A 20509-nucleotide genomic window follows, 5' to 3' on the forward strand; every position below is an offset into this window, starting at 1 on the left:
AGCGCGGTGTCTGATGTGGTTCAGCGGCAGCGCCGTCTATTTCCCGAACCGCGCGTTTGTTCCTAACCCAGTGTGCGGTCACACTCGCGGGCGATGTGCCCCAGCGCGCCGCACAGATAACAAGAACCACGGAAACCACGCCGGCTCGATTGTGAGTCACCTCAATCAGGTAGTCCTCGCTCTGGGTTGCGCCGCTCGTTAGGTGTCATGTCGACAGGGCGCTCCTACCGTGGAATGTGACGCGCGGGGGCGGCGTGGGCTGTACGGAACGCGTAAGCATAGGGGTCCAATGCACGGTCTCACAGCTCCCAACCGCGTTGTACGTGCTCATCAGCCAACTATTCCGACGCGTTACCCCTAAACGCTTCTGAGGCTACTTCGCCGCCATTCCACGCACAGCGAGGCTTGATTGACTGCGCTGCAGGCGGAGGTGGCCGATAAGATAGCACTGCGAGGCTGTCTCCTTGTATGCGCTACACCTCGGTGGCGAGCTCTTCAAGGTCTGCGAACTTGCATCGCCTGAAGTGCGCCACAAAAATTGGGTGCGCTTGTCGCGTAATGCGCTCGACTTTTTCTGCATTGTTAACATGAGGGTTAACGAGACGATACAGTTCGTCCATTGCCCGTACATACTCCAGCAAGGATTCGTATGAATACTGGGTGTGTAGCTCCAATTCCCTCCACAAATGCCACTCATAATTAGCCGGTAGGAATTCACCGCGGAAGCTGTCGCGCAACTCTTCTACCATGCGGGCGCGATGTCCGATTAGTCGGAACCATCCAGCCCCCTGCTCCGTGAGCGACACCAGGACCACGCACAAGAGATGTTCGACGTCAGAAAGCCCTGTTGCCTGCAGATAGTGGAGCAACAGGTCGAAATACTCCTTGGCACTCTTGCAGTCATGGTAACCCGTGTAGGTAGGCATGTCTACCTTGACACGTAGTCACACAGTCTGCACGGGGGCCTGCGCTGTGTTCTGCAGGGCGCTCGCCGGGCTTAGCATAACTGACAGCACATTCTGTAGGGGTACCTCGCTCGAGGGCAAACTGTTGCTCGCAGACTTGTCCACAGTTCAGCGTGTGTCATAGCTACATGTGGCGGCACCTCTCAGTTCATGTCGCGAGATGACGTAGCGCCATGCGTGATGCTTTCCGTCCTAGACCTAATCTATCTGCGCTAACGCAGTCTCTGCACCCTACTGGTCGTCCCGTGTGAAATGACCAAAGTCTACGCTGTTGGAAAGTCCTAACAGTGCCCCGGCGTTAGCCAAAGGATCTCCACTCTGCGAAGCGATATCAGACAACATGGACAAATCTTGGAATTCTGACATGCTTGTTGTCCTACATATGGAGGGCGTCCACAAAACTAGCCAGGTTGCCAAATTCGTTATGTTGGGCGCCAGAAGTAGGGGGTCCGTCCTATGTATGGCTGACGCAGAAGCCTAGCGAATGTTCCAGCCCCACACAGTCGTACCGTGCACAATTAACGTCCACTATCTGTAGCTTGAGCCATTGCAGCTACAAGGGTTCGAGCGAATAAAGCAACAGGCTAGGTCAATAGCAACACTTTATTGCTATACATTAGAAATAACGCGTAAATGTAGCATAGATTTCAAATAACAAAAGTGTAGACGCTTACACTTCGGGCGTCCTTGGCTCGCAGGAGGTTCTGGGTTCGACCTTCTTCTTTCGAGGCCAGTGTCAGAGCGAGTGTCCGGTCATCGGCACACTAGTTTTCTTCACCGTACCAGTTTCCCTTCCCTGACGAGAATATGTTCCCTCGCTGAGGGAGGGGAAACCCGTTCCGTGCGCCGGGAAAGGGAGATCGCAAGTGCCGGCCGCAGGGGTGTTCCATCCCTTCACAAGAGGCTTTATTGACTAGTGTTTCAAAGGGACAGTCATGTCCCTGCAACTAGGCCAGAAGGAGAAAGTGTGATTGGATGCACGTGCTCCGCCACAGAGTCGTTGAAGAACTCTGGATTTTCACTACATGCTTCACAAAAAAGAAAAAAAGAAAAGAAGCATGCTTTTATAGCAGCAGCACATCTAACAGTGGAATCAGCATGCCTTCAAATTTATACCTTGAAGGCCTCATTCGACGTTAAATTTCACTGTATCAGAGCTTCCACGAATTGCTTTGAAGCTGACATCACTCTGAAGACATATTCAACCTTCACGGCCAGATTAATGTTTCACAGCTCCGGCACGTGTCGTACAATTTCAGCATCGCAGCCGCTCCGATGCCCTGCCGTGGGCGAGGGCACCCCTAGCAGTTGCGCTTGTCCCTATATCAAACTTTCACCGAAGCTTTGTGACTAGCAAAAGTATTGAAGGACTCCGGTTTTACTGCAGTTCGAATGCGCAGTTTTAGCATTACTCGTAATATTCCCCTACTCTCACTAATGCCAGATTGCACTGTATCACCAAAACTTCTTCAGGTAAAGCCAAATTTTTGAAAATATATTGCACTTACCTTTCTGGGTGTCATTGCTTTATTTAACTGACGCATTTGCACTCACTGTTAGTCAATAACAGACACTGTAGTTATATGTAAGTACTGCTAAGGCTTTGTTTCTTTTACTGCGATAGCAATTACCATTATGCACATTCAAAGTGCATTTTCATTTATCGTTAACTTGAGGTTCCGTGCCAAATTCAAAAGTGCTAACATCGTCATACGCTTCATAAGGTCTGTGTGCAAGCAAGAGCATGTGACGGCAGCCAAGGACTGTGGTTCAAGCAGAGCGGGAACATGTCGGCCACTTTCTGTCGTACAAAAGGGCCAGGGAGAGGTGGGGGAAGAGAATTTCCTGCATGGCTTCAGCAGGAGCTGCGTACGTTGATTGGCTAGGCACAGTTGCGAACACCTCGTTTTAACAGGTATATGCAGATGGCTCATACCTTTGTATGTGCTGCAATCTCATTGCCGGTTACGTTCAACCCATGATTAGCACGAAGATCGCTTCCCTTCCTGCAGTAGCTACATTTCCTTATGCCGGCGTTTTGTTGAGCGACGCTAGGTCAGATGTTAAAGGAGTGAACTCGCAGCCTTACTTCGTATGAACTCCTATCCGTTGCTGTCGCATTTACTGCTTCCCCCTTGAAGCGAAATTGCGACTTTATCATTAGTTTTTTTTTCACAAGGTGGCACTGACCTGAGACTGAGATAACAGTTTTGCACTAGCGCCAAAGAGTAGTAGTTGGCCACGGTGATGATTTCGATGCCGTGCGGAAACGTGCCGAGCCTTCCCACACACTCCTGGAACGCCGCGGCAGCCGCGCGACGGCACATGACCTCTCTGCAAATGACAAAGAATGCCCGCAAGTGAATTGTAGGCTACCATAATGATCGTAACAATGCAAATTCATTGCAAAAATATGCGCAAAATATACCCTGGTATAAAACAATGCTCATAGTATCATTAGACTCGAAATGTAATTATTTTGACAATGATAGTTTCGTTACCAAAAGAAAATAAATGGGGCAATAATTTTTTTTCTCGTTTAGTCCTGTTATAACTCAATGCTTATTTATATACATATTACTTGGGGATCATTTCAGTTGCAATAAAAATACTGTCCCAATGTAACGTCTAAATAATGTACAGAAGGTAATGTTCAGAACTGCAACACAACACCGTCAATTTAGTGAATCAATCAAGCACCTTTAGGACATTGTGCACAATCGCTCTAAACAATCATTAAGCCCTCCACATGAACAAGAAATCTTATTTATGCTAAAACAACTTGATACCTCAAGTTAGTGCAATTTAGCAAAAATGCTCAAAACACTAAGCAGAACTTGCCGTGTTGGACATAGCCAGAGTGCAAAAAAATAAAATGGCAACAGATCTCGACAGCTGCTGCTTTTAGGAGGTGGGAAAAAAAAACTGTGCAAACTGTACAACAGATAAAAGAAGCAACTAGCAACAATTTTAAAAGCAAGTCAATTTTGTCACCTGTCAAACAGAGTGATGCAGACAAGGGCACAAGCAACGGCATTCACAAACGGCGCCAGGTGAGAGGGGTCGTACGAGCGGCTCAAGGTCCAGCAGACGTAACAGGCCGCATCACGAACCACACGGCCAAAGCACTGCTTGCCAAGCTGTTCATCAAACTCAATGCAAGGCAACACGGAAGACACCACATTGGGCAGCTGCTCGGGAAGCAGGGTGCCTCGACGACCTTGAACAAGAAGAATGAAGATTTACGCTAAAGGATTGTGAACTGCACATGCGCGAATATATGAGCCCTTCCCACTATTTGACGGAATATCACAGCATTCTAATTCCCTTCGACACGATTTTAAATTTGCCAAAATTTCTAAGTATTCGGAATGGACGAATAGGTACATATTAAATCCAGTGTCACCTAAAGCCCCTAAAGCTTCGCTAAGTAGCGACACTCTCCTCCTTCGCTCGCGTTCATCCTCCATCTCTTCTCCTTCGCCCTTGCATTTCTGATGTGGCATTACCTGCCTTGCTCCTGCGTAGCAGACGCCCTTTCGTGAAGAGAGCGCTTGCTCGGCAGGCAGAATGCTGAGAGCATCTGCGCCAGCTGCTAACTCATCCTAAAATTATCTTGACAAGTGTAGCATTAGCCTATAACAGCTCTGTTTAGTGCCATGCGCAACATGTACTCATGATCAGCTCTTCATCGAGTCACTTGACATCGCAGTGACTTAGTACCCCTTAGTATGCATGTTCCTGAACATAAAAATGTGATTATTAGTGAGAATCGCCTTTTTTTTTTTTTTGGCCCATTATTTAGCGCATCTCCGAATAAGTTTTACACTGTAAATAACATCACTCAAACAATCATGTGCAGCTGTTATGGCTTATATTTCTGTTAGCTGGTGCGACAATGTCCGAAGGGACATTTCAACTGTCTTTTCTTACTCAGCACATGGGTGCTGCAAGCTTCGCAATATATAGGGTATACAATATGTGCAAAGAGCATTCACAGTGACTGTCATGCAGTGAAAGCAACAACTGACATGCCTGTTGTCCTACATGTGGAGGAACATCGGTATTTGCTCGCACGCACGAAATTAGCCACGTTGCCAAACTCGTTACGTTGGGCGCAAGTAGGGGGTCCGTCCTATGTACGGCTGACACAGAATATGACTGACACAGAAGCCTAGCTAATGTTCCAGCCGCACACAGTCGTACCATGCAATATTAACGTCCCCTATCTGTAGCTTGAGTCATTGCAGCTACACTTGTTCGGGCAAATAAGGCAAGAGGCTAGGTCAACAGCAACACTTTATTGCTATACGTCCCGTGTTGACAGTGTCAACGCGGGACAGCGATGTGGCCGACGGCCAACTTTAGCTTTTGGTGAGGCATCTAAGGCCTTAATAATGTGCCAGAAGGCACACGGTTGATACATTCGAACAGCTCTGGTTGTTTCGTGAAGTGGTTAGACGCACCAATCATATTTCGGAAGTACGCCTTGTGGACGTATCTCACATACAAACTATATCGCTTAGAGAATGAGCTAGCGCATGAATGAACTAGCGTGCCACCATACGCGATCCCTTCATGAGAGCTCTACTCACGGATATAAACCTACACACGAAGCAGGAAATGAACCATCACGCGAAATGACACGTATGTGTGAGGTTCCTAAACGATGCACGCACCCAATGACTTGAAGGCATGCACACTTTGCATAGCTGCCCTCGCATCGCGAGTCCCCCAGCTGATCAGTCAAGATCAAAAGAGCCACAGAGAGCTGTTTGCTCTGAAATATATAAGCACGTCAAAAAAAAAAAACAAAAAAAAAGCTACGAAGAGTACCAATCTTAATGTGAGTTGCTGCACTCCAGTTCTGTTTATTCAAAACAGGAACGGGAAATCTCTCTAAAGTTTCACAATCACAATTTCAAGCCTTTTTCCACATATATTATAAGGATACAAACCAGTACCGTGAACTCAAACCAGTCGACGCATAGTGACAAGCAGAACACGTAAGCATGTATTGTTGAAAAAAACAGCCCCCGCACTAGCGTTAGTGAACACCGCACAAAAGATTGCGACGCCCTACACAATTAACTGCAGCTTATCTAGAGCGTCAGAGCAGGCATTTAATTGAGCAAACATCGAACCATATTGATAATTAGAGACACGCAACACACTTTGCAAAGTCAATTCGAATATGTCGGCCTGAAATTTTCACTTCCGATTCTATGTAACCATGTCTTTTGTCTCAACTCGTTGCGCTTAACGGATGGTATCATATAGAGCTTTCGGCTGTCACTAGAAATGTTCTGGCAGCAGAAGGCGCAACAGCCGCCCACGGCAATGAACAGCGCCGTCATTCTTGGATGAAAAGTATTTCACAGCACAGTGCGCAAGGAAGGATAAGTTCGTATTCGACCAAACAGATGCGCTGTGCCCGAAGGAGTCTGCGCCTCCAGAGCAAAGATGGCTGTCGCAAGTGACTGTAAACAAACGAACACTGCGAGCGATCCCACGTGACGGCATCTGGCCAATACAGCCGTGGTGCCGGCCTCGAGGAAGTCGGAGGAGAAGAAAAGGAAAAGAGAAGCGTGAATAATCATGTACGTCGCTACTTTACGAAGGTTTAGGGGCTTTAGTGTCACCCCCCTCTTCCTTCCTGTAAAGGCGGTTCCACTGCAGTGGAGGAGTGCTATGCTGTGCATACACAAAACCAAAGATAATCACTCCCACAAAGCCTCACTTCAAGGTTCAATGGCCATATATTGCGCTCACATCGATTCATAATTTTTCAAGCTTAAGGGCTTGTTATACCAGCTTATATGCTCTTCGTAGCTTTTAAAACTTAATACATTTTACAGGTTATGACTCGCATTTTACTGAAAGTCAAATCTTGCTACTTCTCAAAAGTTGTTTCCACTTCCTCTGAACAACAAGGAATGGCACTGGCACAAACCTTGTTTTATATATTTTTAAAAACATTTTTGGGCCAATATGCTCATTTTTGCCTATAATACCAGATATGAATTAATCAAATTCTATTAGAAGTTATTCAAACCAAATTGCCGCTCCCTTCAAACCTAAAATTCACTGTTCATGCAAGCCTCGTTCTGGAAGTTAGTTCAAAGTGTCTTTAAAAGCCAGAAGCTGAAGTTTTTCTATCTGACTATATTATTGATTAGGTTTCTTGCACTCATTATGAAACAGCTTTCAAGCACACACCGGAGGAATGCAAAAGGTAACTTGTCTGCTTTTGTGGCAATAAACATTCGACTGCACAACCAGCTTTGTCTAGTTGTCTGTCTGTACATTGCATTTTAGCCTGCTCTTTAGTCAGCATTTTAGCCACTTATTCACCTTCAATCATACATCAGCCATTCTAGCTTTCAGCCTTGCCGCTTCACAGGCCAAATGTATGCTCAAGTAAGCCGTGAATACAATAGAGCATTGTTACATTTGAAAAAAAAGACGGACAACAAATGTATGATCCAGGAAAACATACAATCCTAATGCACGGAGCTGGAAACGAACGCACTCTGACAAAAAAAGAGTGGAGTAACGGACATCTTGTCAGCCATATCCACTGGGCACAAAGGCCACGTTACTATGGTTACACGTTGCGGCACATTGTGGAGCGGCAGCATGTGCATTTTCGTAGGTCTCATACAGAACCGTTGTGGACTGGTGAAGTGACAGCCACCATCAATTCTTTGTAACGCATTGTCAGCTCCGCAGTATTCCCCCTGGGGCCTAAACAAATAGATGATGTATGTACTGTGCAACAGATGAAGGACTTGCTATGCTCAGCGAAATCCTGCCAAGTAACACAGAAAAGAAATTTTTTTTAAGCCGTTTGAAGATTTTGGCAGCCAGGGTCGCCGCCTGCTTTCGAGTGTGTGAGTGGTCGACAGAAAGTGCTGACTGAGCTGTTCCAAGAAAACACAGAAGAGACGGTAGAGTGATTTGGAGAAGACGTGGAGCGGTCAACTGAGCAAAGCGGCATGAGAAGAGGAAATTAGGCACTGCAGAGAAGTCGCCGCCGTTGCTGCAGGGTAGCTGTCAAGCACTCTGCACCTTACAAGTACTCGAGAAAGCCTTTTTGGCACACCTGAATGAGGGTCTCTGGTCGCAGAATGATCGTATTTGGAGAGGAAGTGCTATCTGAAATGTAATACACCTGCATTTATAAGGTTACTTTTAGTTCTCGCAATTGCAAACATAGAAGCCAGGAAATCGTACTAAGCAGAACTATCAACGAGGTTCTGACACAATGAAACACAGAATAACTTTACAGCGCCGAAAACAAAAACAGATGAGAAAGAGCGGACACTATGAGTACCAACTCGAAACTGAATTTGTTACAATAAAGAGTTGAAAAGAAAAGCGACGTTGGATGTAGGTTTTGCTTTACCGTTCTTTTTTGTAATACCTGAACTGAGTTTCAAGCCTGTGCTTGTGGTGTTCCCCCCTCCCCCTTTTCGGTGCTGTGAAGTTATCTCGTGATGTCATACCAGATTGACCAAACTTCCGTGCCCTTAAACACCAAAACAAATACGTACCAAGTTCACCTAAGGCGAGGCACGCCCCATGAAGTGAACTCTCACTTTTTTGCCTCTCGAATACAGAGAATACCGAGGAGACAACCTCACAGGCAAACTCCTTCGGAAGCCTGCTCGCAATACGGCCCATGCCTTTTGCAGCTGACCATCTGCAAACAACCAAACACACTCCGGTCAGACGTGGTACAATAAACCTGAGCATTCCACGAGCAGCAGCAAAACCAGCATGTAAGATGCTTAGCGAACATGAAGCCGCTTGGCAAGTTTTAAAGGTGAAAAAACTGTTGAATTGTTATATTTTCTTGAAAAAACTAGACTATTCATCTCACATGTACCCCTGTCTTCTTTGTCAGTGCACCGGCAGTGCAAACAATTCATTTAATTTGTTACTACATAATCCGCAGACAGTAAAACTTTCACTAGGATGTGATAATTAAATGAGAACACTCAGCACAATGGTAGAGAAAAATTACACTAATCAAAGTCATGGTCACGCATGCCTCTGATTAGGAGGCACGTCAAGATTGGCAACTCCGCATAAATATCGTCTACACAAATTTCCTTAAAAGGGCCTAAGTTCACGAGGCTTTCTTACAATGTGCCTCCACCCTATACGGCCACGAGAGCCGAGTTTGATGATTGATTTGTAGGGTTTAACGTCCCAAAACCACCATATGATTATGAGAGACGCCGTAGTGGAGGGCTCCGGAAATTTCGACCACCTGGGTTCTTTAACGTGCACCCAAATCTGAGTACACGGGCCTACAACACTTCCGCCTCCATCGGAAATGCAGCCGCCAAAGCCAGGATTTGATCCCGCCACCTGCGGGTCAGCACCCGAGTACCTTAACCACTAGACCACCGTGGCGGGGCACGAGAGCCGGGTATCAAACCCATGACTTCGATTTTCATATTATAAGGTAGTCACATGGTTACTGTGCTAATTCTAATTTAAAATCATGAAATGCCAATCACAGCTGTGCAAGATATGAAATAGGATTTGCAGCCATCTCTGGAAGAGCAAAGCATTGCTTTTGGTTCACAAAAACCTAAATTTGAAGCAGGGTATGGAAAAAAGAATATCATCCATTTTTATAGCATTAAATCCCAGACTTGGAGCAGTATAATAAACAACGCCTTCTTTTAGAAAAGAAGCATATGTACAAATCATTCAACATCAGCTAACTTGTGCACAACGCACATGGCCACTGCTATTTCAATAAAAGCAGTGTGTTGAAACGACCCCCACAGTGCAGAGAATGGCACAGTCCACATTCACATTTGCAGTGCTTGTGAAATCATCGAACAGGCACTGCAAACGCGGTGGCCTTGTTGACCTGGCGATATTAAAATTCGGGAAATTCATAAAAGCCCGAGTGAGTGAGGGCAGTGAGAATATAAAACTGGTGTGCATCCTTGTTTTATTGTTTCTCAAGGGTGCAAAAACATTACACACCGTTCTGAATTATTGCCAGTAATTTTTTTTAGTCGTGAACGATTATACTAGTATACCTGTATTTATATGGCACGTGCATGCATGAGTAATTAAGGAACAAAATCTGCTGTGTCCCCGGTAGCTAGCACTAGCAGCCCCTTCTGAATATCTGAGAACGATTTTCCGCGGGACACTGAGGTACTGCGGTGCCGGAAGTGGGCAGCACAAATGTTAGGCTTAGCAAACTCAATTTCACTGAATGATTGACAAGCGACTTTGATCTTCTTTTCAAACCACAAAATGATTTGCACGTACAACATTTTATTTTCGTCAAAACACTATTTTACAAGATGTGATGCATAACTCGATAGCCGTTAAGTCGAATCATGCTTTTCAGTGCATAAGAAAGATGGGGGAGCTCGCAAGGAACTCGCAGATTACTGCCAGTTCCTCACGATGAGCATGTCATTTAAGATTTAAAGATTATTAGACTAACAAACGAATGTTCCAGAGCTGAAACGCTGTTGGGGTTTTCTGAGGCCAGAAAGGGAATCCCTGTTTCAGTTATCCTATTTCTGTGCACTTGCTTTATGACATGGCCCCACTGCAGTTATATATTCTTTGCAGACTAACAAAAGTTTCCAAGATGTACTAGTAAAAAATTAGAGCTGTGCAAATAGCAAAATTATGGACGCGAAGTGAATTTTAATGTTAAAACCTGAGTGTGAATGAAATAATATTTTTTGATTATTTTTCGAATACTTCTAGAATACTTTTCAAATAGTTTGAAGGAAAACTGCCGGAAAAATAAGTTGGAGAGGATTCCTAAGCATATTCTTATGAGATATACAGCGGTGCAGGAGCCGAAATTGAATTTGGAGCAGCAAAATCTGACTTCTGGAACCTTAATATCTAAATTTGGAGCAGGCTATGGGGAAAAAAAATTTTTTTTTTATCACAAAGAGACCTAATTCGGAACAGTATGAAAAAGAAGGCTATCATTTAGAAAAAAAATGTACAAAGCATTCAACATTCTCTAAATCGTGCAGAGTGAATGTGAGCACTGCTATTTCAATAAAAGTAGCATTTTTAACTACCCCACTCTGAAGAAGAATGCTTTATTCTTCATTAAATTATTTACCAAACATTTCTACAAAAAAATCCAGACCCATAGCTGCCATGGCTAGTTAATGATTCGTTATGGACAAGGCATGTTGTTTAATTAGCGAGTAAAATCTTTACACAGAAAATTCCATCACAGATCACAAAATCAAACACAGTCATGTAGGGAAAAAACCCGAAATAATGTGACATGTACACACATTTCCACAATTTTAATATGGCAACTGGTAACTCTCCAAAAGAAAGAGTTTCCTGAGTGACTGCATCATATTTGGCCGACATTTAATTAGGGTAGCAATACTGTTCCAAATTTTAGCAGCAAGAAAGTGTACTGTTCGACAGCCGTAGACATTGTGTACTATTGGCAGGTTAAAATTTTGTTGTTTTGCTTGCCGAGTGTGACCTCTGGAATTTAATAAAATTTAAGATTTGAAGGGGTCACTTACTTGGACCTACACTACATTCGTCTTTAGGAAATTCAAATAGTAAAATTCTATTACGAATCGAATAAAATACCAAACGCCATTCAAAAATATTTGAAAATAAAAAGAAAGCATTAGTTGGCTTATGCACTTACACACTTGTCTTCTTTTCAACACTAGCATTATTTGTTCCAATCTTTACGAAAACTTTAGAAACTGAATAAATCTTCAACATATTTGGAGTCAGCATTGAAAAGTCTTTGCTTTCTGAAAAAAACCATCCAATTTACATACTACATGTGAAAGTTTTGATAAAATAAAAATATCATTGCACATTTATTTCCTTCATTTGGCAATTTTTAGGAAATGGGTAGTTACACAGATGCACTCTTTTTACATTTAGCCCATGCAAATGAGATCGAATGAAAGCAGCTATGAAATATAGAACTGTAGATCACAACCTGACGTTAAGAGAGCAATTTTCAAGGCCCTCCAAGAGCTTGTCGATGACCTCTTCAACGATTTCCGGGACGTCTACTTCTCCATTCTCCTGCACGGCTGGGAAGGCCGCTTCTGACAAAGGACCGTTCTCTTGCACGGTCTGCGACAGTTTCTTAACGCATCTCAAGTGCCTCCATGAAGCGAGGTTGACAGGAAGAAAGCAGAGGCCTGCAAGTACAACAAAAGCATCACAAAAAGTTTATTGCTGTAGAGCTCACTTCAATGTTCCTCACACGTTTTTCTGCCACACGATACTAGCGAAGGATCTACAGATGCCCATGTTATTAAGATCCTCTTTTTCACATGTCCTTCCGGCAACGTTCCTGCCTGATACACTGCCTGATAATACTAGTGAACTGGTAATACCCAGGAGGTATGTCAAAGATTTTGGTGATGAGGACAGCCACCAGGCTGTCTGAGCGCTCTAAAATGGTCTGGTTTTGGCAGAGGCACAAAAGAAAAGCCAGACTTCCGTCAAATATTAAAGGGGCCCTGCAAGACTTCCTGAGCACTGTCCAAAAACGCTGCCGACTAGCAGTCGAGGCTCCATGAGCACACGAGTCAAACTCAACAGCGCGGCACAGGGCGTAGAATTTATAATTCTCAGAATCAGCTAAAAATCGCTCCCTCTCTACAAACAATGCTATGTGCCCAAAATTCCGAGCCATATACCCTGCCAACACTGCAAAGTGGCACCCAGACAGAAAAAAATTGGTGAACTAAACATTCTTTCTGAATCAATTTAATGTTTGTCAGTGTAAAAGTGCTCGAGGACATAATGTGCACTGATGCCGAAATGAATCTTCTTACCCGCTTGTTATTTCCCTCATTGCATAACTTTCAACGCGCTTGCTGGCACAAAATGAGAGAGAAAAGCACTTTAAGCGTGCGACAAGTAGTACCTTTAACTCCGGCAGTTCTCGACGGATTGTAAAAATTTTTGCCGCATGTGATCTGTGAAGTGTTGTGCACTAAGAGTTAGATTATTCCATTATAAGTTCAGGAAAGTGTTGCGGGCTCCCTTAAAGCACCAACTAATGAATTAAAATCTGCTGAGTTGAAGCGGTATGCTTCACATCAGATTTCAGCACTTTTTGTCGGTATTATTAGTAGCAGCACTTTTTCTGGATTTTAGGTGAGATGCAATGCTAAAAACGCAAGTTTTGATATGAGAAAAGGAAATCTAGCGTTGGTGAGATGTTTAGCCTGCATAATAAGTCTGATCTGGATCTTGCGATAGCAGGGCTCTTGCAAAGCGTGTGTGAAGCAAGTCTTCACTATCGACCTTGTTACAACTTTACAAGTTGCCAGACTCAAAAGAGAGCCATGGCTTGTTAGCTCGTGGTTCATATGCCCAACAAATATGGTTGGAATAGAGCGTTAAGTTTGAATCTCGGAAGCAAACAGACCTGCCACCAGTAACTTCATGGCTTGCTGAGCTGGATTTCTAAGTTTCATAACTGTGTGGTTGTCACACTTTCTTGAGACCAGCTGACGCGAGAAATCCTGGAGGTTTTGGAAATGGCTAGCCTGAGCAGCGCATGCAGAAGCAGGCCTTCAGATGCTTTGTCAGACAAGTAAATCGGTTACTTTATCTTATGCGGGGGGGGGGGGGGGGGAACAACCTGATGGAACTCGCTGCAGACAATGCATATATTCAAACTGCCGTAACAAGCAGGAAGTCGATGAAGCGCAGCAAAAAGTAGAGCACATGTCGCAGGCCGAGCTTGTGAATCTGCCTAACAAGAATCTCCTCGAACCAACCAAACCCTACATGCTTACCTGAAGCACAGACGTCATCGACGCTGTGGTAAACGGAGTAGTGGAAACTGTACAAATGGGAATCGCCGGGTGCCCATGCGATGCATTTCCTCAGGTTTCACAACAGCAGAGGAGTCATACGTTGTTGTTTTTTTCTGGCACCCCATCTTTTACTCTGTTTTCTCTTAACTACACAATGCTTTTTTCATACATTGTTATAGAGAACACACACAAACACACAACTTTGCATTTATAAATATTTTAGAATGGTAGAAACGGGTGCAAAGAACCCATGTTCTTGCTTGTTTCCAGAAGAGGCAGCCAAAAATGATTCTGCAGAAGGGAATGGTAAAGCATGCAGTTCTAACAACTCTAGCATTTAGTACCTTCAATTTTACAACTAAATTTGGTACTTGTGATAAATGGGTGCAGTGGATTCCATTTTTACGGCTAGTCGGAAAGAAGAACATGAAAATTTTCATAGTTGTAACATTAAACCAATACTGGTTCTAGTTTCTGGGTGTTACCTTTCCCTGTATGGCCACACAACGAGCAGCGAATGGAGGGCAAGGTATTAACACACATTGTCTCAGGTGCAAATTCAAAAAGTGAGATAGGAAAAAAAGGGGCAAAAGAACAAATAACACCACTCACCAATCCTTTGACACAGCTTCAATGCAAGCTTTTCAATGAGAAAGTTATTGCACTGAAATAACTTCTTTTCAGCCAGCACGTTCATTACGCTGTGGGCATGCTTCATGACGACATCTCGCTTGGCGATCTTGAAAATCATGGCGAGCGCTGACAGTACGTTTGTCGTTGTCACCTCTTTCTCCAGGTCAATTTGCTGTTAAAGAAACAAGAGCAGGAAAAGTTGGTTGAGCTATGTATGATACCCATCTTGCATGAATTTGTTGTTAAAATAAATACCAATACAAATTTCAGATATTTTTGAATTCTTGCTTTAAATAAGATGCTGTCAAGAACCCTAAAGAGAATATTGTGGTAACTGGGAATGCATTGAATATATTTTTAATGCAGCTACCTTAAATACACTTTCAGTTATAATATCAAGAGGGTGGCTTCTTAGTGACGTGTCACTGCAGTGTGAGGTCGCGTGGAGACAGCAACTCGCAACGTACTATGGTCGGTTACAGCCTAAGAATAGATGTAAGCTCCACCCACAGAGGTCACCGCCCCACCCAGGCAGAATTTGCATAAGTGTCTTAATAAAGTACAGTCGGTTATTTACATGACGTCAGGCAGATCTCATGGATTTCAGGCCTATCACTTGATCGTACAGCCTCACGTTGCTAGTTTTGGGGTAGAAAAAGTTTACTTCTCGGCAACTTTCATAAAAAATTTTGACTTCACTGCTCTGCAAAACGTATCAACAAGTAAAGACAAACTTTCAATTTACAATACACTTAGTGTTTGCATTGCCAGAAAAAATGTGCTTATGGTTTGAACCAAAATTGCAAATCATTGCTCTGTTATACAAATGAATGACAGGCATGCTGTAGTACTGGGGGCGGAGTGTGTAATTATTCTTAGGCAACAGATCCATCATCTGCTCATGGTGCACATGAACGAGTTATTTATCATTCAGCGACCCCAACCGTGACTTCTGTGATTCAGGCCACATGCAGGATGCAGAGTTCAAAAACTGAGTGGAATTGTGTTGACTCGCTGGGATAACATCCATTGCTAAGGAGCTGACTTTTGGATGCTTGGCAATGAAAAAATTAATGGCAAAGCAAAAGACTGTATACGTGTTGCCTGAATTCAGTGTATGAAGAGCATCAACACTACATACCAAAGAAATAAAATAAATGTCCTATCAGTACCATATAAACTTATATTTACAGGCAACTACTATAGTGCAGAGCTTCCAAGGATCCAAAGGATTTTGCGCATTTAAAGGAGCGGTGACACGAAAATTCGGACACATGTGGACTCTTACGCTGCACTAATGGGAACACATAGGTCTCATCTGTACAATAAAAACCACAAATACAGTGTAGAAAGTATCCGTTTTAGCACTGAATTTTCTATTCTGTTCTTTATTACTTGATCTTGAATCTTGAAACAATTCATAAAACATGTATCTAAGATACAGCAGTAATGTTTAAAACAGCCATTATTTATTGAATTTTGAAGTTCGTGAAAAAGCAATTTGGCATTAAAAGCACAAAGTGACGAGGTCATCAAGTGGGGTCATCAGTCGGCAGCTACAGCAACGGAGTATCTGGAAACTTTAGAAAGTCTCAAACAAACTACAGCTCTCTAGTGCCAGGATTATATTGTGTAGTGAACAGATTACTGATTAGGCATTCCGACATGCATATATCGGATCGGTATGCCTTGAGAACACAGCGTTGCCTGATAAAAATATGAGACAGGAAAGCATATATACCTCACCTCACTTACACATAAACACCGTTACAGAGCGCCATCATTGTGATTTCATTGCTTCCTTCATCCCTTTGCAACCAGCTGCACTACAAATGATTTCGGAAAAGGAGTTTCAGCACACCTAATGCTGTGGCTGCTCCTCATTTCATGGCAAATGTCGCCACAATTGGACAACGATGACCAGAACAAAATCACAGCCACCGTCAAGATTCACGAAGTTAATCGAGCTTTCCAGACTAATCTTTTTACATTTATTCCAACTCCTTCATCAATCGCTGCACTAGATAATCAATGCGATTTCACAATTGAGGCAAAAATCAGTCACAATGCTCAAAAGAACAGACGAAACAGCAGCACTGACAATGCCGCTGAAGATGGCCAGTGATATCACTGGCTCTTGCGGTCGCTTGTTAGTATTTGTTAACGAGTAGGCTGACTACATCATGGAACCCCCCGAGTGCTCCTTGAAATCGAAACTGCCTCTGGTCACAACACAGAGCATATTGTCACGACGCAGACACAGCAGAAGTCGGATATAGGAGTGCTCACTTTAATTAAATGCATGGCCCTCGTAAAGAGGACCGGGCAAGAACTTCGTCTTTCTTGGAAGGTTGAATGCGGCATTTGCCTCCCTCTAGGAAGAGCATCGTCCCGATGTTCTGTTACAAAATATGCGGTGTATTTGCAACGTATTATGCAACTGGTTCACTAAAATATGACTTCATCCGCACGTGTACGACTTCTGATTTTGGCTGGCAAGTTCACGAGGAACTGTCAGGGATGACCTCAGAGTTGACGTCACTTAGGCGCTATACAACATTGCAGGGACCAAAGTACTTCTTCAGTAATTTTTCAGAAAGGCCGCGTAGGCGAATAGGGCTCCAGACCCACACTTTCTCGCCTGGTTGATAAGTAACATATCGGTGTCACAGGTTATAACGCTGTGCATCATAACTCTGCTGCCGGGAGATTCGCACACATGCTAGCTGCTGCGCCTCTTCAGCTAGTTGGGTAAAGTCTTGAGCATCCGTGTCTGTATCGTCGCAGTCGTGCAGCGACATGGCATCAAGCATTGTCGTCATTTCACGACCATAAAGAAGACTAAATGGCATGCTTGAGGTAGTTTCCCGCTGTGCCGTATTATAGGCAAACGTCACGTCTGGTAGAACTTCGTCCCAATTTTCATGATCCATGTCGATGTACATACTCAGCATATCGACAATTGTCTTGTTGAGGCTTTCTGTTAAGCCATTGGTTTTTGGGTGGTAGAAGGTAGTTTTTCGATGCGCTGTTCCACTGTACTCAAGCACTGACTTAAGCAGCATGGCCGTGAAAGTGGTACCTCTGTCCGTTATTATAATCCTAGGAGCACCATGCCACAGAACGGTATTTTCAACGAAAAACCGTGCCAGTTCTACTGCGGTTCCGGTTGCTAAAGACTTTGTTTCTGCGTAGCCAGTAAAATAGTCGGTAGCGACAATTACTCACTTGTTTCCAGTATGTGAAGTCGGAAATGGTCTAAGGAGGTCCATTCCGATTTGTGCAAAAGGCACGGTGGGTACTTGAACTGGTTGCAACAATCCAGCTGGTTTTAAAGGTGGCGATTTTCGGCGTTGACAATCGAGGCACAATAGACGTAATGCTTTACAGTGCCTGGAAGCTTCGGCCAGTAGTACTTCTGTTGGATTCTGGCCAATGCGCACGTGTATCCTAAGTGGCCGGAAGTTCGCTCTTCGTGGCAAGCGCTCAAGATCTCATCGCGAATGAATGTTGGGACAAGTAAGTGGGCACTTCCACTGGAGGAAAAGTTCTTATATAGAACACCACTGCACAAACAAATGATGGCAGGCTCCTGCAAATATCTTGGGAACCCTTGTAGACTGGTCGTTAAGAAAATTAATAAGAGGAAGCAAATCACTGTCTTCTTTTTGCTTAGACGAAATGGTGACCGTGTCGACCACTCCTAAAAATGCCATCTCATCCTCTTCTGAGACATCGTCTTGCTTTATAGGTGACTAGGATAAGCAATCAGCATCGGAGTGCTGCCGTCCCGACTTATAGACGACCGTCATATCGAATTCTTGAAGGCGTAAGCTCAAGCGAGCTAGCCGACCAGATGGGTCCTTCAAGTAGGTCAGCCAGCAAAGGGAGTGGTGGTCGCTGACTACGTGAGGGATGGCCGTAGAGGTATGGGCAAAACTTCATAACTGCCAACACTACAGCAAGGCATTCCTTTTTTGTTGTGGAATAATGGGACTCAGCACAGGAAAGCGTCCTACTTGCATATGCCATCACTCGTTTGGCTGAGTCTTGCCACTGGACGAGTACAGCGCCTAAACCTACGTTGCTGGCATTGGTGTGGATCATGGTAAAAGCGTCCTCGTCAAAGTGAGCAAGCGCAGGTGGTGTCTGCAGGCGCTGTCGTAAATCGTCAAATGCTGCTTGTTCCTCTTTGCCCCATAAAAATGAAACATCGTCTCTCGTTATGCGAGTTAAGGGCGACACCATGTGCGGGAAATTGGCAATAAATCTGCAGTAGTAGGCGCAGGGTCCAAGAAAACGTCTTACGGCCTTCTTATCCGTTGGCACCGGAAATTTTCGGATGGCATCGATCTTGTCGGGGTCCGGACGAGCACCTTCATGGCTCACCACATGTCCTAGGAATCAGAGTTCCTTGAAACCGAAATGACATTTTTCAGGTTTCAGCGTTAGGCCGGCGAACCGTATTGCTTGAAATACTGATAGCGGCCGTCTTAGATGCTCCTCGAATGTTGCTGAGAAAACAATGACGTCGTCAAGGTATACCAGACACGTCTGCCACTTAAAGCCTGATAGGACGGTATCCATCAGTCTCTGAAATGTTGCTGGAGCTGAGCAGAATCTGAAGGGCAAGTCTTTGAACTTGTAAAGCCCTTCAGGCATAACAAAAACAGTCTTTTCTCCATCTCGCTCATCGACGTCGATTTGTCAATGTCCGCTTTTCAGGTCCATCCACGAGAAGAAGCGTGCATGCCTCAGCCTGTCAAGCGAATTTTCAATGCGCGGTAATAAGTATACGTCTTTCTTTGTCACGCGGTTCCGCTTGCGATAGTCCACACAGAAGTGTAAGCTGCGGTCTTTCTTCTTAACTAGCACTACCCGTGATTCCCATGGGCTTTTTGACGGCTAAATGATGTCATCATCGAGCCTTTTCCGGACTTGTTCTTGAATTTCTTCGTGTTCTTTCGGTGCCCCGCGGTATGGGTTTTGTCGAATTGGTCTTGCCGTCTCTTCCATTATAATTCGGTGCTCTGTCAGTGGCGTTTGATTTATCCTCGAGGTCGATGAAAAACAATCTTTGAACTGGCTGAGAACATCTAGAACACTCTGCCTCTGCACTGATGATAAATCTGTGCTCACGTCCTAAGGTGGTGGTGTTGAAGCGGCTGGCGTCTCTGCCTGTTGCACTGGGAAGCACTCGCGGAATTCTACACTTTCTTTGAAGTATGCAATTGTAGTACCCTCTGTAATGTGTCGATGCTCATTGCTGAAGTTCATCAACAGGGCCTCTGCTTGCCCAGACACTACACTGCTGGCAATAGCAGTTCCCCCGAGAGAGTAAAAGCGTCGATACTCGTTCCGCGACACCTTCTCCAGTATGCTGCGTGTCACACGTGACAGAGACGAGGTGGCATGATAATGGTGGCATGGTCACGTCATCAATGACGCGCATGGGCTTGCGCTGCAGCGCTGCGCTATGGTCCGCTGAGAAGGTCAGTACACCGTCCGTTATATTTATGATGGCACCGTACTCCCACAAGAAATTCATAACCAAGATGGCCTGTTCACAACACTCAGAAAGAATAACGAAGGTTGCGACGAATGATAAATCCCTGATCTTGATTCGCACGGTGCACTTTCCGGAAGGCGTCAGCAGCTTGCCTCTAGCTCCTCTAATTTGCGGTCCCGTCCATTCCATTTTCACCTTCTTGAGATTGTCGGCCAGATTCGCGCTCATTATTGAAAAGTCCGCACCAGTGTCGACCAGTGCCATCACGTCGTGACGGTCAATTGAAAGTATGATGTCGGCGGTGAAAATCTCATTTTTCATCGATTCATTCAAAACGTTCGGCACTTCATGCGGCGGTAATGGGGGATTATCAACTCTTCGGTAATTCTCAACCTTCCTCCCTAAGGTCGCTGCTTTTAGTTTCCCCGGTGTGGACTGAAATATCTTCCTCTCGCCATGTCCGTGGTGTTACCTGTACTAGATTGGGGAAAATGACCAGGAGAGGGCGAGCGTGACCGAATGCCAGGAGAAACGTCCCGCGGGATCGTCGCGCTCGTATCAAC

At 44.5% G+C, this 20509-nt stretch overlaps 1 protein-coding gene across 1 annotated transcript in view; it reads right to left on the bottom strand.

The window, feature by feature from the left end:
• Tbcd (tubulin folding cofactor D) overlaps nucleotides 1-20509 on the bottom strand; it is an 87309-nt gene that overhangs the window by 50323 nt on the left and 16477 nt on the right. Inside the window, exons 4-8 of the mRNA XM_037423409.2 lie at nucleotides 14417-14609; nucleotides 11962-12169; nucleotides 8522-8670; nucleotides 3960-4185; nucleotides 3156-3299 (exon numbers count right to left, since the gene is read on the bottom strand). Of these exons, the coding sequence (XP_037279306.2) occupies nucleotides 3156-3299; nucleotides 3960-4185; nucleotides 8522-8670; nucleotides 11962-12169; nucleotides 14417-14609 (920 nt within the window). The remainder of the gene's footprint in view (nucleotides 1-3155; nucleotides 3300-3959; nucleotides 4186-8521; nucleotides 8671-11961; nucleotides 12170-14416; nucleotides 14610-20509) is intronic.

This window comes from Rhipicephalus microplus, chromosome 4 (assembly GCF_043290135.1).
Source record: "Rhipicephalus microplus isolate Deutch F79 chromosome 4, USDA_Rmic, whole genome shotgun sequence".
In the NCBI taxonomy this organism is placed as follows: domain Eukaryota; kingdom Metazoa; phylum Arthropoda; class Arachnida; order Ixodida; family Ixodidae; genus Rhipicephalus; species Rhipicephalus microplus.